Genomic DNA, 19,328 nt, shown 5'->3' with positions numbered 1-19,328 from the left:
GCTAACACCAATAAAAATGTGCGTACATGTACAGTATGTAATAAATAAATAAATACAACTAAAACATTTTTTTATTATTATCATCATCAGCTAATAATGGATACTAAAGGGATAGTTCACCCTCAAGTTTCAGACGAATACAATCAGAGTTATATTAAAAAATATCCTGGCTCTTCCAAGCTTTATAATGGCAGTGAATGGCTGTTTCTGTTTTGAAGTCCATAAAAGTGCATCTATCCATCATAAAAGTGCATCTAGCCATCATAAAAGTGCATCTCTCCATCATAAAAGTGCATCTCTCCATCATAAAAGTGCATCTATCCATCATAAAAGTGCATCTATCTATCTATCATAAAAGTGCATCTATCCATCATAAAATTTCTCCACAGAGCTCCGGGGGGTTAATAAAGGCCTTCTGAAGCAAAGCGATGTGTTTGTCCAAGAAAAATATCCATATTTAAAACTTTACAAACGTTAACTTTTTAAAAATTGAACTAACTGTCGTACGCACGTTCACAAGAAACTGGTGTTCCAGCGTATGATGTAGGACGCTCCGGTGAGAATATGCTAGTTCTTGCGAGAACCAAGTTTTGTTTTGCTCTATCCTCTGCGCTTCCGCGTTCGTCACCGGAACTTACGCTAAGCCGGCATCCTATATCACGCGTCAAACGCATCGCTTCGCTTCAGAAAGCCTTTATTAAGCCCCAGGAGCCGTGTGGATCACTTTTATGATGGAGAGATGCACTTTTATGATGGAAAGATGCAATTTTATGATGGAGAGATGCACTTTTATGGACTTCAAAACAGAAACAGCCATTCACTGCCATTATAAAGCTTGGAAGAGCCAGGACACTTATTTTAATATAACTCTGATTGTATTCGTCTGAAAGAAGAATTACATATACACCTAGGATGGCTTGAGGGTGAGTAAATCATGGGGTAATTTTCATTTTGGGGTGAACTATCCCTTTAAATTAGGGCCGCAGGTGTAGAAACAGTTTTAAAAAATATTACTTATTGAGAACCTCTCACAGCTATATGGACCTTGGGCAATGAAGCTATAGGTTACACTTTATTTCAAGGGGATGTAGTTACATTGTACTTACTTAAGTACTGAGTAATATTAATTAACTACATGTACTTACCATAGAGTTAGGGTTAAGAGTTAAGGTTAGGTTTAGCTATATGGTACTTATAAAAGTCAGTTGGTAGAGATATTTTACGGCATAGACTAGCAGAAAAAAAAAAAACTCTTTAGGTGTGCAAATTATTCCGATATTTTCGATTTAACACACAGATGTGTTTCTTTTGGATGCACACATGTTGTATGTTTCAAAAACATTTGAACCAATAAAGCTGAGCCTCATTTTTTTTTCTAAAATAACAAACCATTAGTGTTTGATATAAAACAAATGTCTTCCAAACATCATTTAGGCTCTTCTGCTAAATAAGGGCAAATTGAAAATCAACATCTCTGATGGATTAATCATCCGCTTCTCTTTGAAAAGCCCTCAAATCCACATTTCTGTCAGCATGTCTTCATCTGAGAGATTTCCTGCTTACAGTGTGCGGTCACTGAGCACCGTTCCCATGATAACCATTGGACGGAACCCTTTACTCAGACTTGAATGGTACTGAGGAGCTTCCCGATGTCTGTTTACTAACCATTCAGAGCTGTGCTGACTGTACATACTGTGGTGTTGTTTATTCCCTCGACAACTCTGGCATGAGCTCATTTGCCTGTTAGCACATGGTAAACAATTGGCTTTGTGAGTTTATGAGCGTGTTGAGAGGAAGGAAAACATGGTGTACTTAACAATAAAAATCAGCTGAGCCACAAACCACACTGACTCTCATTTACTAATAATAGCATAAGTGTCCTTTATTTAAGAGTACGTTTACACGACAACAACGTACTAAAAAAGGAATCGTTTTTCCTTAAAACATTTTTGCATACAGAAAACAACGTTGTCAAAATTAACCTCGTTCACACGAATATGCAAAAACGACTAAAACGTTGCATTATGCCTGCCAGGCAAGTAGTTGGCAATGTCAATTTGTATAGAAACACTAAGAGTCTATAGCATACGGCAACCTCCCACAGTTTCTCTTGAAGCCAATACGGAAGTGACTTAAACTGCAATTCAACGACTGGCCGCTAGAGACAGGCTCCAAAAGAGAGCAGAATCTCTTTGAGCCCCATGTTAAAATGCCCAACTTTACAGCAGAAAAACAACATATTTACAGCCTGGTACAAATTGTGGTTTTGGTCTAAACGGCTAATTTTCCCCTTCATGACAACTGTGAGAGGGGGGAATTTTTTTATAACTCATTCGTTTACATTATATAAAGCCTTAAAGTTCTGCATAATTAACTATAGCCATTTATCTGCTGTCTGTTAATCATCACGTCACCTCAGCTCCACCCACGTCCCGCCTCTTTGCCCATTTTCTGTTATTCTGGAGTGACGCGCGATGACGCGCTCCCAAGATGGCTGCCCTTCAGAATCCTATGGGTGACGTCATGGACACTTAGGGCTGGGCGATATAGCGTTAATTATAGCAAAAAAAATGTCCTCGATAAAACGATAACAACAGATCGATAAATGCTCAATACAATGCTTATGCGCTATGCTTAACGCTGCGCCTGCGTTTTGCAGACCGGGCTTCTGGGTGACGCACGCGGTGTTGTTGACAGTCACAGTGGCCGACAGGCTTGGAGGATTGGAGTGGAGTAGAGCAAGAAAAATGAGCGATAGTGAAGAAAATTCAGCACTCACGACCAGCTCGGAGGATATCGTTGACTAGAAAGGTCACTCAACTTCAGTGGTTTAGAGATATTTTTTTCTATTTGCAATCCGACATAAAACAGAGCGACGTGCACTGCTTATAGGTTCACCACACTGTAATATAATTATTCAATTATCTTGCGTCTTCGAAGTTCTTCCATAAAGCATTGAGCCCAACACAGCGCTAAATCTACATTAGCCTAATATCAGTCCACGCATAGGCTTATCGCCTTGTTAGTTGTAGTGGGTGACTTACAACAATCTAACGTTACCAAACTATAATCACTAAACATCGGACTTATGGAAAAATACATCGGTATCATATATTTTTTTTTGTCTTTGGTGATTTATTAATAACTCGGCATCGCCTGTATTAAAAGAGAAATAAAATAATTTAATCCGATTTTTAAAGTGAATAAAATAGACTTGACAGCCCTTACTAGAGTTCATCAACTACTGATCTTTGTGTTCTCTCCCAGCCGGTGAGGTGTGTGTGTGTGTGTGTGTGTGTGTGTGTGTGTGTGTGTGTGTGTGTGTGTGCGTGCGTGCGTGCGTGCGTGTGTGTGTGTGTCTGTGTCGTGAGGTGCGTGGTGGACCAATCCACTGTAAGGCAAGAGAGGGGGGACTCAAAATGTTTCTAAACTTAAAACGCATTTTTTGCCTGTTTGCTTTTTTTTATTGTTTTACTACTTACTCAATTATTTTAATTACGTATATATAACTATATTATTGACATATAGAGTGTAGAGTAAAAAAATGCTTACCACAGTTAAGATTTTTCTTTTATTTATTCATTTATTTTATTTATATTGTCAATGTCATTTATTTAAAGGTTTGGCATGCTTACCAGAAAGACAAACATTCTCTTTAAAGCACTTTAACTTTGCATTTGCAGTCAGCAGAGCCAAATGTAATATAATTTCAGTTCTAGATTTTACTATAGATATTTATTTTATATATTCTATTTATATTGTATTTGTATTAATAATATTCTACTCTATTAATATTGATTTTATTAGTAATAAATAAATCTACCTCAGTTTTGATAAACTGTTCACCTGTTTGGGAAGTGTTTGTCATGTTTTGACAATAAAGGATCATTTAAAACCACAGTTAACTGTCTGTTTTCTACATCTTTCACTCAGGAGCAAAAATATGCCTTTAAACTTTAAAGAAATAAAGATTTGACATTTATCGTGCCAATTATCGATATCGACTGATATGGAAAATTATATTGTGATAATTTTTGTGGGCCATATCGCCCAGCCCTACGGACTCGGACACTACACGTCCATGCAAATGACTAGGTTTGAGAATCGAAAATTGATTCCTTGTAAAAAAAAAAAACGTGATTCCTCTTATCGATTACTTTGTGTGCATTTTAATTCGATTTCAAACCATTCAAGCGCAAGAAGAACCGTGCGCAGTTTTCTTTGCTGAACACGCATCCAAAGCATGTGCACAGAAAAGTGATTTTAAACCATTCAAGCGCAAGAAGACTCATGCACTGTTTTCTGCACACACATCTTAAACATGCGCACAGAAAGCCGCCTCTCATACGGTATAGAGTGCGATACTGAACAGAGTTGTCTTCCACGTCTTTCTGCTCTTGAACGGACAATTACACGTCAAAATAATCTTGTAAACACAGTTGCTTATGTCTTAAGTGAATGTAAACAGTTCACAAAGAAAACGCATGGCGGTATTTTGAATCCATGCAGCTCTTAAAGTGACAGCAGCCTAATATTTCTGCTGCCGTCTCTATAAGACAAAGAGAACATTCACTCACTGAGCTTGACTCAATAACTTTTGTAACTATATTTGTAATGTATATTTTATTTATAAAGTTCAGTGTTATTTTACATTTGATTACAGTTTCTGTACCTGCATACCGGAAAATCTTAAAGGGGTCATGAACTGGCTTTTTAAAAATTTGTATACTATTGTCTGAGGTCAACTTATGATGTTTGCGTGATTTTTACACTCAAAATCGTCATACTGAATAAGTAATAGGCTATTTTCTACCCTGGTTTAGAGCCTAGCTCCTGAAACACTCGGTTTTTATGGGCGTGCCGCATTGAAGACTTGGAAGTAAACGCCCACTGCTACGATTGGATAAACCGTTTTGCATATTAAAATGAGTTTCGACTCTCTAGTAACTACATGTGGGGAATTGTTTTGAAAACTTCCAATGTGGAAAGATGCCAACCGGAATGATCCCGTATCGCAGGACAATGAACCAACAAAACCTCAAATACAAAGGATACTCCAGCCTGTGACAGTGTGGTAAGTTATCGGTAATTATGTTTAGCTAGACACGTACACATAATCAGCAGATATCGACGATCTGTAACAACGCAATACTATCACATATAAAAAAAATGTTTTACTCACATAAGTGTGTTGCACCATTCCTGTCGGATCAAATATAGAAGGCACAGCATCGTTTTTTAAGCTCATAAATAAAGTTCAACCACGCATTCCTACTACTGGAATTCAAAGGAAGTTTATGCAGCGACAGTGTTCTTCCACAACCAGGCACTGCACAATATTTTGTAATCTTCAATGGAATGTTTATTGCTTGGTAGCCCAATCCGGTTTAGAGCCACGTAGGCCTATGTTATTTGCCTATTACATCATGTCATGCGCAAATCGGTGGGCAGGGCTACAGAATTAGGCGTTGGTCTTCTTCTGTTTCGCTGCTCTCTGACATCACAGGGAGACAATTTTGTAGATCCCTTGTTTGCTGAGCCAGCTGTCAATAAAAGCTTTTATTCGACTAACAAGGAAGTTTTCAGCTCCAAAACTATTCTTATATTACCATGACCTTTTATATATCAAAAGCTCAAGGAAAAGTTGATTTTTGTTTATTCGTATCTTTGGTCAGTTGTATTTATTTGTGCAATTGCTCATTTATTTATGTTATTTTTTAATTATTGAGTGTTAACTTGCCTTTAATAATACTTGAAATTTATATTCGCTGTTTTTGCTATGGTATTTTTAAGTTCCTTGTGTAAGTGTTTTTTAGCCTGTTGATTTTTGTTCATGGTATTCAACTAGAATTAAATGTTTTGCAGTAAGACTTAGAATAAATGTGAATGATTTCTAAGTTTTTTTTTTACTTATTGGAATCAAAATTATGAATTGATAAGAATCGGAATTGATAAGCAGAATTGGAATTGTTAATTCAAAATGATACCCAACCCTAAGCATGACAACAGTTTTCACAAATTAGCAATTTTGTAGTTTACACTATAATAATAACACAATAACAGTATCGTTTTCAAAAACGCACCAAAAAAGTATACGTTTTCAGGCCTCCCAAACACCCTTGTCATGTAAATGAATGGCCAAAACATAATGTAAACGACCCTAAATGTGCAGAAAAATGTCTTGTCTATGAATCTGGATTTTTCTAAATGCATAGAGTTGCAGAGTGTCAGTAAATACCTAAAAAACTGTTTTATATTATTATTATATAATCAGTTTACAATGAATAATTAGGACCACAGATGTAGAAATATTAAAAATATTACTTATTGATAACCTCTGCTATATGGTCCTTATAAGAGTCAGTTGATAAAACTACATTGCACTGATTCTCATTGACTAATAACCGCGTAAATGTCCTTATTTATGAGCAGAAAACTGTGGCAATGTGCTTGCGCACATACATTTGCTCTTATTCTTGTTCTAATGTCAATAAATCTGGATTATTCTAAATGAGCGAGCATGTGCACAAATTTACTGATTTAAAAAAAGTAAAGATGTGCGCACAAATACGTGTGAATGAGACCCATTGTGAGTGTGTGTGTTTGTTTGTGTGAGCATGATACTCATCCTCAAGGTTTGAGATCTGGTAGAGCAGTGAGCAGACATGCAGACAAACACAGTTTTGCCCTGAGGTAAGGTATGGTGTGTATCAATTTGTAAAGCAATACACAGAAAAAGTGTCTGACAAAGCCCTCATTATGGAGACAGAAGGGGGACAAGACCAAACAGGAGAGGCGCCACTACGGTTTAAATAACCTTGGTCGATGCCAGGCATTTGGGGCACAATGTAATATGATTTCCGGTGGGAGAAATTAGTATTTCGAAGGATAGCCCGAAGCTAAACGAAAGCTCAGAGGAGATGTTGTGAACATTGACAGATGATGAGGAAACAGGACAGTCGGGTCGTCTTAAATATCATCAGCCTGAATATCACTTTTACCTGACTGAGGTTATGAATATGCAGAGCATGATAGGCTTTCAAGAGCACAGACTGAAAAACAGGAAACTGGAAACCACATAAAATGTCTGAGACCATTATTTAAAATGCATCAAATTGTAATTCTTTTTAAATAATTTTTTGATAGTCTTATGCTCACCAAGGTTGCATTTATTTAATAAAAATGGTAAAAACAATAATGTGAAATGTCACCGCAATTTAAAACAACTGATTTCTATTTTAATACATTTTAAATATAGTTTATTCCTGTGATGGCAAAATTTCTTAAGTGTCACATGATCCTTCAGAAATCTAATATGCTGACTTGGTGCTCATGAAACTTGTATTATTATCAATGACAAAAACAGTTGTGCTACTTAATATTTATGTGGACAACGTTATACATTTTATTTCAGGATTCTGATGAAAAGAAATTATTTGAATTAGAAATACTGTCACTTTTGATAAATTGATAAAAGCATTCGTTTCTTTAAAAAAAAAGAGTGTGTGTGATTTTCTTAGTGAAAGATTTTCTTAAGCTGCTATGTGAAATGAAAGATTGCATGGCTGTGTCGTGTGCGTTCTGTTTGGCGGGACAGGTTACCTGAGGTGGTCTTTCTGGAATGGGTTCGTTCTTCAGGGCCTGAAGGGCTTTCATGGCTGCATTGTGTCGGGCAGCTTGGCGAGTCCGCCCCTCTCCGATAAACTCGTTGTTCCCCACTGTCAGCTGCACATAAAATACCTTAGGCACTGGGTAATGGTACCTAGGTTTGGGAGAGGGCCAAGAGACAGAGAAGGAAAGGTTGAGTGAAAGAGAAAAAGGCAGGTAAAAGAGTAAAAAAGCCCTTTGATTTATAAGAGGATTATCTTATCGAAACTTGGCAGTTTTATCACTGTGCGAGCTCTAGAGTGGAAACGATAGAAAGCAACCAGGAATTACCAGGAATTGAATAAAACATGCCGGTTGCTAATTGGGTAGAATGACGGGAAAAAACATGACTTGTGACGGAAAGGAAGAAGCTAAATAAATAAGGATTTATTTTCCTGGCCATGCTATCAAGATAAATATCAAGGATGCAGCACATTTAAAATTCCGGCCAATGAGATAAGCTGATAATTAAATTCCTGTCAAGGCCGAAAATCAATAAATGGCATATATAACATCCAAATAAAATGATCAGTGTTAATTAATTCCATACAGTTTTGTAAAACCCTAAAAACAAAAATATATCATTTTAAATGCAGGGTTAGGTTCAGTCATGTTTATTTTTAGTTTAGTTTTCATTAACTTTTAGTTTGATATTCATCCCAAGTTCCAGCTTTTCTTATGTTCATTGTCCGGTTTCGTACATGTATGGTTGTGTGTGCATTGTCTATCTTTATTGAGTACTACTTTGTGGAATATTATTAAATTACATTGTAACCTTTCAGCTTCGTTCATCTGCAGACCACTAGTTAAAATTATCCTACTTTTGAATGTTTTATTTTAAAAATGTATACTTTTAATAATAATTTTAAAAAAAATTAAATAAAAATTGGAAATTTGTATTAGAAAGACAAATTTGAAATATTATATTTACACAGATTATTTCTTAGTTTTAAATAATTCAAAATTATGCTTAAAGAAATCTAATTGGTTCAATTAGATAATGGATTTTAATTAGAGATCACGATTCTGAATAGACAACTAAAAATTACACATATTTAACTATACTATTACTAATGCTGCAGTCTATTTAAAAAATATGTAGTTAATTTGAACTATTTTAGGTGCATGTGTAACTTTTGGTACTCTAGCGATTAATAAACAAAACTAGAACATTGTAGCCAGATCTACTTCTCTCTGTTTATGTATATGACGAGTCACACAGGAACTGAGCTACTCCGCAGCAGTCGTCCCGCTCTGCCTAAACTAGTCCGAACATAAAAACGTATTATAGGCGCACTGTAGTAATTCAGGATAAGACAAAAACACGGTTTGGAGGATGAATTCATGATGTGCTTGCTCATTAAATCTTTTTTTTTTTTTTTTTTTACAAAAAAAGACAGTTTTAATCAATGATTCAATGACTCCCTCAAAGACTTCACTTATTTCATCAAAACATGATTCAATGAATCAGCGTTTTTGAACGAATCTCTTGAATTAATCTTTTTTTTTACTTGTCCACCAACTGGTGTAACAATGTAATACAATCTTAATTTGAAGTGTCAAGTTACTTTCAAAAGGTGATTTATGCTGGGTACACACAAAGCTTTTTAAACTCTTATAAGAGTTTCAAAATGTGAGAGACCACAAACATTACGATAAGAAATCATAGATTTAACAGTTTTGTTCCTCTAGTGTGTGGAAAGCCCTGAAGTGACCAGGAAAGCACACCACACACGAACAGATTCCATTCACAAATAACAGAGTCCCGCCTGTGAACACGGGAAATCTCGCGAAATCTCTCACATTAAAACATCTCAAACGTGACTTTAAAGTAACCAAACATGGCGGATGACCGCATTGATCTTACGTCACCACAAACATTCACTGTGCATGGTAGAGAACATGAAACATTAATTTGGTGCCATTATGCAAAGTGGAGTGACACAAAGACACTGAAAGCAGATTTCTGCTGCTTGGAAACACTCTTTTGAGGAGACAGGTTTCACATTAGCAATTTTCCAAGCGAATGGTGATACTGTGCGGTTGAAAAGACTATTTTTAAAGCCGTTTCATACATATACATGACAAGTGCTCTCTCTGGAACAGTGGCAGCTCCAATGCAGATTTGAATGTTCCACTGTAATTGTACTTGTCAAAGGCTTAACAGACATAGACGAATCGTTGTAATTTAGGAATAATATTACATGGATGTTTGAATTGAGATCTCGATCTTCTAATGATTAAAGGATTAGCTCACTTCTGTGATATTTGTGACTAGTAAAGGGCAAAGAACATGGAGGCAGCAGACTAATGCAAATGCTTAAGGGTTTATGGCCACAGAATAAGGTTACAAAAGTAAAGCAAATGTTAACCGAACTGAGGTAAACCAAAGTATAAGAGGGGAAGAAAAAGAAAAAGAAACCCAAAAAACACAAACCAACAAAAACTTATACAATAAACATAAATCACTGTATTTGCCTCTAAAAAAAACACTGCAGACATCTAAGGTTCTCTCATGAAACACCACAAGCTCTTACAAACACAAGGGATGAATTTATACACTGGTGACCAGCACCAATTAACACAAAAAGGGGAAAACACATACACAAATAATGGCCATTACACAAAATAAACAAATATGAAAACATCAAATACACGGGGGATGTTTGCAGCTACATCATAAAGTCTGTTAAACCCAAAATAATGTTTTTCTTACTGCAAACAAAAATTCCATTAAATACAAAAACAAAACTGACCTGACTGAGGCTCGGCTAACATCCGTCACAACTTCAAAATGAAAATTTCCTGATAATTTACCCCCCCCCCCATCTCATCCAAGATTCAGTGTCGAAAAGAAATGAAGTTTTTTGAGGAAAACATTCCGGGATTTTTCTCCACAAAATGGACTTCAATGGCAACCAACGGGTTGAAGGTCCAAATCAAAACAGTTTTAAAGGGTATCGAAGGCCTTCAGAGGGCTCTGCATGATCCCAGCCGATGAATAGGGTCTTATCTTGCAAAACGGTCATTTAAAAAAAAAAAATCTAATTCAATAAATATACTTATTAACCACAAATGCTTGACTTCGGTCACGGTGTTGTTCTTCTTTACAACGTATGACTCCATCACTTCAGAAAGGACACGTCCGTGACGTAGGTGGAGGTAACGACCCAGTGCCGAAAAACTCCATCTCATGTTCACTCCTCAAACTTTAAAATTGTCCGGCATCATTGTTTTACCTTTATTTTTGTAAAAGGTGTTTTATTTAGTCTTTGCACATTCGTTTCAACACTGGGTCAGTACTTTCACGTACGTCAAAGGAATGACCTTTCCGACATGATGGCGTCATATGTCGTGAAACAGCACAACACCGAAGTCGAGAATTTGTGGTTAAAAAGCATATAAATTTGTTTAAAAAATATTTAAATGACCGATCATTTCACTAGATAAGACCCTATTCCTCGGCTGGTATCGTGCAGAGCCTCTGAAACTCTTCGAGCCCTTTGAAAATGCATTGATTCATTCTGTTGGTTGCTATTGAAGTCCATTATGTAGAAAAAATCCTGGAATGTTTTCCTCAAAAAACTTCATTTCTTTTCGACTGGAGAAAGACATGGGTGAGTACATTATCAGGAAATTTTCATTTTAAAGTGAACTAATCCTTTAATCATGCAATATGTAAAAGTGGATATTCAGTATCAGTATGAAAAATTTTAATTCTTTTGAGATGTGCTACTAAAGCCATGTTATTAAACTATTAGTTTACTTTAGGTGTGCGTTGCTGACAGCAAAGGTAATATAAATGTAAAAATAGAGGAAGTAAGCGTTCACAATTAAATAAACAAAATTGTCCGATACATTTCCAGTATTTGAAAAAAGAAAGCATGAGATGTGAGGGAACAGTCGAGGACGTCCTTCTGAATGTGTACAACCCGAATATGCTTTAAAAGGAGTAAAGCTAAACCGTTGACATACCAATTAAAGCACCACTACTAAACAAATCAAAACTATAGATAAAAGAGTCAACCTCAATAACTGACTTGTAGTTGAGCATCGTGGCCCGATATGGCTATGCATGCAGCCATATCGTACATTACTATGTACCCCCTTCGTTCTGCTGTCACGGAGCTCCAATGAAGTAAGTGTCTAAAGACACAAAGGCTGATGGGAGTGGTGTACAAAGCTTTAAAACAACTAGAGAAAAGACAGATTTATTTCTGAGGTGGAACCCGAACAATATTGGTAGAGTAATAAATGGTGAAATTAAAGGGCCCTTCTTCCGTGGGGTCAATGACATAACAATGAGTTGGTGAAATAATGACTCCCATTGGCTCCAAGCGAAGGAGCGCGGAACAAAAGCGGCTTCACATATATCCAGCTTTCTTTATCTTAACTTTGGCTCACCCATGCAGGGCTGTCAGGCCGCTGTTCAGTGGGCAGATTTAAGGGTCTGTTTGCACTTTAAGGCCTTTATGAGGAACGGTACTGACTGACCTAGCGTCAGCTCTCCCCCTTCCCTTGCTGGGGAGAACCCATTCACACTCCTCTGCAGCGTCTGGGGACCGAATTGTGCTAAAAAGTAGCTGCTGCTTTCCAAAATCATCACGCTCTCACGGTTTTAGATCTTATCAGCATTTGGGGAATTAAAAATGCATCAACAACGGTCATGAACAAGGTCAAAATGTGTTAGACAGATCATGAAAGTAAATGGTACATTTTTCTTAAGTCAACTGTTCTCAACCCCTTTTACTTTTGCCATAATCTTATGCATTTCTGAGTGAAAAAGAATTAATCAATATGAAAAATGTAGGGCTTCACTTGATTTTATCCATCAGGAATCACTCAGAATTTTGGGATCAGTACGATTTTGTGGTGTTTATAAAAGTCTCTTATTTTCACCAAGGCTGCATTTATTTGATCAAAAATACAATATCATTGTGAAACGCACTTTATTAGCTAACTAATAGCTCTTTATTGGCTAACTTTATCTAATCAGCCAATCACATGGCAGTAACTCAGTGCGGGGTGCATCTCAATCAGTTCCCTAGCTCGTGAATCAATATATCGTGTACACAAATTCGGGCACTGGTAAGGACGCTGGCTCACTACACATTGGGACACTTCACACTGCCTCCGCTGGCTTGCCTTCTTCCCATAGTGCATCCTGTTGCCATGTGTTCCCCAGGTAACCGATGCACACACACCCGGCCATTCACAAGATGTAAAGGAAACGTGATTCATCAGACCAGGCCACCTTCTTCCATTGCTCCCTGGTCCAGTTCTGATGCTCACATGCCCTCTGTTGGCACTCTGACTGGTCTGTGGCTATGTAGCCCCACACGCAACAAACTGCGATGCACTGTGTATTCTGACACCTTTCTATAAGAACCAACATTAACTTCTTGAGCAATTTGAGCTACAGTAGCTCATCTGTTTGATCGCTCCCCACGTGCATCAATGAGCCTTGGCCGCCCATGACCCTGTCACCGGTTCACCACTGTTCCTTCCTTGGACCACTTTTGATAGATACTGACCACTGCAGACCGGGAACACCCCACAAGAGCTGCAGTTTTGGAGATGCTCTGACCCAGCCGTCTAGCCATCACAATTTGGCCCTTGTCAAATTTGCTCAAATCCTTACGCTTGCCCATTTTTCCTGCTTCTAACACATCAACTTTGACGACAAAATGTTCACTTGTCAGCCATAAATAAATTATAAATGTTAGCTAGATTATGTTCATTATCTGTCAAACGATGTATGTTTATGCTGAAATATAATAAAAGAATGGGTTCTATTTTTAAAAACACATCCCGTGTCATTATCTGTCTTTATGTGTAGTGAGTTGGCTCACATGATTTAAGTTGGCACTTCAAAACTTCTGTCAAGGGAACATAGTGAGCATCGATGCACCCTGGGTTTTGCGGTGCATTGTGGGACTATTTAGGGAGTGAATGTTTCAGTGCAATGGAAGGATTATGCGATTGAGACAGCCCTTAAAATGGCCGAATCCCTGATCAGTGCCCTGACTACTGAATTAGGGAGCTGATTGAGACCATGGTCAAGACAATCTGCTAAAGCTCAAACTGAGCATCAGAATGGTGTAGATTTTATCAAACCCTGATGCATGTGTTCATTTTAAGTTATCACAAACGTGATAGAAAACAGGATGCGGGTCAGTATATTGTTATTTTGTTATTAATTAATTTGGTGGTATTAGACTCAGCAGGGTGAACGACACTTGCGTCTACTGAATATGCGTTGCAAGACGTCGACTTTCTGCTGCTTGCAAAAGGACTCTTTTGAGGAGACAGCAGATTACGAGCCATTTATTTGCCCCTCAGATTGAACTCATGCACGATAACACTTCACGCTCACTCTCGTTCGTATCCCAGGGAAATCATCACAATTGTCATCCCCTACATGTGTTTTGTTGAAGTCGGCATCGATTTTACTTCCTGAACAAGTACGCGCCCCGAGTCGAATCTCACCACAGTTCCACTGCATCCGAATTCAGACCACCAGGTAGTCTCTGGGTTTGGTACCAATTCTTCATGCAAACCATGCCCCGTTTCGAACTAAACTGCAAGTGTTGAAGCACCCTGAATGTGGCATGGTTGTTGGTTCCAAGCGTGCTGGTCTGAGTATTTCATAAACTGCTGATCTACTGGGATTTTCTTGCACAACCATCTCTAGGTTTTACAGAGAATTGCCTGAAAAAGAGAAAATATCCAGTTCTGTGGGAAAAAATGCCTTGTTGAAACAAGAGGTCAGACGAGAATAGCCAGTCTAGTTTGAGCTGATGGAAAGGCAACAGTAGCTCAAACCACCACTCGTTACAACTGCACATCCCTGAATGCACAACATGTGGAACCTTGAAGCAGATGGGCTACAGGAGCAGAAGATCACACCGAGTGCCAATCCTGTCCGCTGAGAACAGGAAACTGAGGCTACACTTCACACGGGCTCACCAAAATTGGACAATAGAAGATTGGAAAAACGTTGCCTGGTCTGATGAGTCTCAATTTCTGCTGTGACAGAAAGATGGCAGGGTCAGAATTTGGCATTTACCACATGAAAGCATGGATCAGTCCATGGATCTTGTATCAACGGTTCAGGCTGGTGGTGGTGCTGTAATGGTGTCTGGATATCTCCTTGGCACACTTTGGGCCCCTTAGTGCCAATTGAGCATGATTTAAAGGTCCCATGGCATGAAATTTTCATTTTATGAGGTTTTTCAACATTAATATGAGTTCCCCTAGCCTGAATATTGTCCCCAAGTGGATAGAAATGTTGATCGGTGTAAACCCGAGTTGTGGTTGTCTTTCTCTGCCTTTGAGAAAATGACAGGCCAGACTAGCCAATCCTGAAGTCTCCTGGTTTGACGTCCAAGCAGGAACGGTTACCTCCCTTTCCTCCGCCCAGAGAATCTGGCACACCCATGCAAACGCTCGAGAGATCATGGGTTGTGAACGAGTGAACGCTGGCAGTTTCTCAGTCTTTGGATGTACAAATGAAAACAGAAGTATTTTTTCAGTTCCTTCTGATCTGTGATCAGTGATTTCTTATGTGTAGCTAATTATTTATTATTCGTGCACACACTGCGGCTTCTCTCTCTCCCGACAGAACGGTGTTTTCGTGTTTTCTATCTTGTGAGTCAGTGTTTTTGTACGTCCTCGTCGCGTCTATCTGTTCTAAAATGTGCATACAGTCGTTTCTGCTCAACATAGAGAGCCACATCTTTAGAGATAAACCTCACACACGCCGAAGCTCGGGCTGACCGGTCGGCCTTCAACATCCCGACCCCCAGTACTGCATCTGGCCCACAGCGGAGGCGCCTTACGCGGCGCGAGATTAAGCAGAAGGGGGGTAAACGTGAGCATATCCGGGCTAGCCAGCTTTCCCCACAATAAACTGGATTACATTCGATTACTGCTGTTGTGTCTTTGTTTGCGCTGTGTACTCAATGCGCGTCACTGGCGCTTTTCATATGATAGGAACATGTCTAAAAATAATGCTATTATCAACACTTACTCGTAACTCGTTCGTCTCGAAAGCTGTAATGGTACTTTGCATGTGTTACAAAGTTGGTAATAATGATGAAGACGGACTCGGTATGACTGGAACTCGTGTTTATTCAGAACTCTCAGATACAAACACAATAAACTCGCGCTGACAGACAGCGCTCTCACAACTCAGTAGTTACTATAAATAACTTTGTTAGCAATCGCTCCGTCTCCGTGATGTCCGGTTCGCGAACGAATCATTCTTTTGAACCGGTTCTTTTTAGTGAACCGAATCAGTTCACCAAATCGGACTGAATCGTTCTAAAAGGTTTGCGTCTCCAGTCAGCGCTGATCCATAATTTACTAAAGTTACTAACTTTCTGACATGAGTGACAGTCCCTCCGACTAGAAATAAACTAATAACCTGAAGTATGCTGTAACTACAACAGCACTGAACTGAGACTGACAGAACTGATGTGAAGTGAACTCAGGTCCATCCGTCTCTCTGGCAGCAGCTCGTGCCTGCTCGTGCCTCGTAGACCTCGTTAAACCACGCCCCCTCCGCTCATTTAAAATGCAAAGATGTCAGCCAATCACAACAGTGGCCGTTTTTACTGAAGTCTCACAGCAGACACGCCTCTTGAAGCGGTGCTTTCTGCCAGAGGACAAACATCAGCATTGAAAAAATGCCTTTTATTTCTAAATTATGACATTTTATGATGTAAAAATCATACTAACAATATAAGTACACCTCAGGAAACATTATAAAATAATAGAAAAATGCCATGCCATGGGACCTTTAAACGCCACTGAGTATTGTAGCTTGCCACATCCATCCCTTTTATGACCACAGTGTATCATCTTCTGATGGCTACTTCCAGCAGGATAACATGCCATGTCAAGCTCAAATCATCTCTTAAACATGCCAATGAGTTCACTCAAATGGCCTCACCAAATCTCAATCCAATAGAGCACCTTTGGGATGTGGTGGAATGAGAGATTTGCATCATGGATTTGCAGCCGATAAATCTGCAGCAACTGCGTGATGCTATCATGGACCAAAATCTCGGAGGAATGTTTCGAGCACCTAGTTGAAATCTATGCTACGAAGAATAAAGGCAGTTCTGAAGACAAAAGGGGGTCCAACCTGGTACTATAAGGTGGCCAAAATCTTACAGACCACAAACTTTTGAACGGTACTGTACTTGATTACAAATGTAAAATGGGTTTTGAACAGCTGACTTTAACATAAATGTTTATAATGTGAAATACAGTTGATTCATGGGGAAACCTTGCAGGCAGAAAATGGCATCATTGGCCACTGTTAGAGACCTATGCTTAAAGGGTTCTTGATTGTTTAAACTTGAACAGAGGAAAAAGTCTAAAACTGAAACAGACATGTGCAGTGTACTGAATCATACTAAACTAAGGGTCATTTGATCTACATATACTTTTCCGTAAATGTTCCAGTTATTTAGTTTCAGCTAATAGAGAACTTCCATTTCATTGTAGGGCTTGTGATATTAGATTTGATACCAATTGAAGCCATCTGGGAGATGTTGAAATCAAAGGGCATGCCAAAGCCACTAGGAAAGAAGAAACGATAGCGTTACATGCATGATAATGAAACGCAGAACTATATCCCTGCCCAATAAAATTATATCATAATAATTCCACAATGACTGAGTAACTAGTACAACCGCATAAATCATGAATGTGGGTCTCCAAGACATTAAATGTATCTGTATTTAATTCTGGCAATAATAAGCTCAGCACAAACCTTATATATTTTAAATAGGCATATGTTCTGTAAAAATCCAGTGAATAAAAGCATAAGTTAAACATAAAATAATAATTGCATGATAATTGTATAATTATTATTAAACTTAAATTATATTTAAACTCAACCTGTTAACTGTCACCCCCTTTTTTGAGCAAAACTTTAATGGTTGCAATTCAGGAATGCTTTGGAAAACAGACCACCGGTTATCAGATTATTGCAGAAGTGAAAGCACTTCCAAAAATTAAAGTGTAAAAAAATTATAAAACTTTAAAAATAATTCAGACTCTAACATTTTATTATTTTACTCTTTTAGCATTGGTATTACTTTAGTTATATTTAGTATTATTAACTTTAATTAAAATGTTATTGTAATTTTTATTAGTTTATGGTTTTTAATTATTTTTGTTTAGCTTAAATACATTTTTATTTGAGTAACTTCATTACTGCAACTTCAACTTATTTTATTTCAGTTAGTTGCCAGGGCAACATTTTTATTTACGTTTTTCATCTCATATATTAAATGGTTTAAGATAAATAAAAGAATAAAATAATTAAAAAAAAATTTTTAAGTATTTAAACGTGTTAAATTATGATGATTTTTAGCATGTGTTTGTTTTGTTGTTGTTGTTATTTCAGTTCTGGATCATAAATGTGTCTACCGGCATTTTATGGTAATTCCTTCCTTGATTCCTCAAACTGAGTGGGAGGTTTTGTCTATGGTTTTTTAATGGGTGTACAATCATTCCAGCACATGTGTGTTCGGAGCCACATCTCTGCGCCAGCATCCTGCATGTCTCCTGTCTGCTCCAACAGTGATTCAGCATTTCTCTCCCAGAATTCCAAGGGGTTCTGCGCTCGGCTGACCACAGCCCCTCTGAGGGAGGCGGAGCCTGCCCTTGCATGTCAAGCGTGGTCCCAGACGCTTGGAGGAAATGCCAAGTGCAACATGGGACCCAGCCAGGATGTTGGGGCGGTCGATTTTCTGCTTACAGGTGCAGGGAGAGTGGCTGCGGCCCCGGCTCGTAGGAGGCCCCTTTGTGCAACGTGGGAAAGTCGTTGCTGACACACTCTGAGCCACATTAGACCCAATAATCTATCAGCACACACACCAGCCAGGCCTGTCTGGTCTGCATTAGAAAGGAACACAAGCCAAAGCGGGAACACCTAGTGAGAGGACAGGGAGAGAAACCCACTGGAAGGCAATCATTAGTGTTGTCTTTTATTTATGCGTGTGAATGTGGCCGCCTGAAGACAGGATGAGAGAACAGAGCAAGAAGGAATGATGAAAAGAGACGGGGACTCAAAATGATAACTCACGACGAACAACTTTGAAAAAGACTTTGAAGATGTGGTTTCAAGAACAGCTAATCTGCGAAATGAGTCGGAGAGCGCTAACTGAAACCTATTGAACCACAATCAGAAAGACACTGTTGAGACATTTAAAAAGGATAGTTCACCCAAAAAATGAACATTCTGTCATTATTTACTCACCCTCATGCTTTTCCAAACCTGTATGACTTTGTTCTTTTCACGGAACACACACAAAAAAAGAAATATTATCATTATTACTACTACTATCTCTTTAAGACTTAAAGAGTCATAAAAGTATTACTTTCCAAAGAACATGACATATATATATATACATATATATACATATATATATATATATATATATATACACATATATACATATACATATACATATACATATACATATACATATACATATACATATACATACATATATACATATATATATACATATACATATACATATACATTTGCAGATACATATATACATATATATATATATATACATATATACATATATATATATATATACATATATATATATATAATGATAACGCAACCGGATACTAGCTCAGCATTTAGA

The 19,328-nt window shown here is 38.0% G+C and overlaps 1 protein-coding gene across 2 annotated transcripts in view; it reads right to left on the bottom strand.

Moving 5' to 3' along the window:
- Nucleotides 1-19,328, bottom strand: part of stau2 (staufen double-stranded RNA binding protein 2) — a 167,315-nt gene that overhangs the window by 97,421 nt on the left and 50,566 nt on the right. For both annotated transcript variants that reach the window (XM_079805756.1, XM_079805757.1), the window contains exon 6: nucleotides 7,603-7,762. In XM_079805756.1, coding sequence (XP_079661882.1) covers nucleotides 7,603-7,762 — 160 coding nt within the window. The remainder of the gene's footprint in view (nucleotides 1-7,602; nucleotides 7,763-19,328) is intronic.

This window comes from Gobio gobio (genome assembly GCF_949357685.1).
Source record: "Gobio gobio genome assembly, chromosome: 23".
Classification (NCBI taxonomy): Eukaryota; Metazoa; Chordata; class Actinopteri; order Cypriniformes; family Gobionidae; genus Gobio; species Gobio gobio.
The sequence above is the reverse complement of the archived record's forward strand: the minus strand, read 5'-3'. Positions and strand labels throughout refer to the sequence as shown.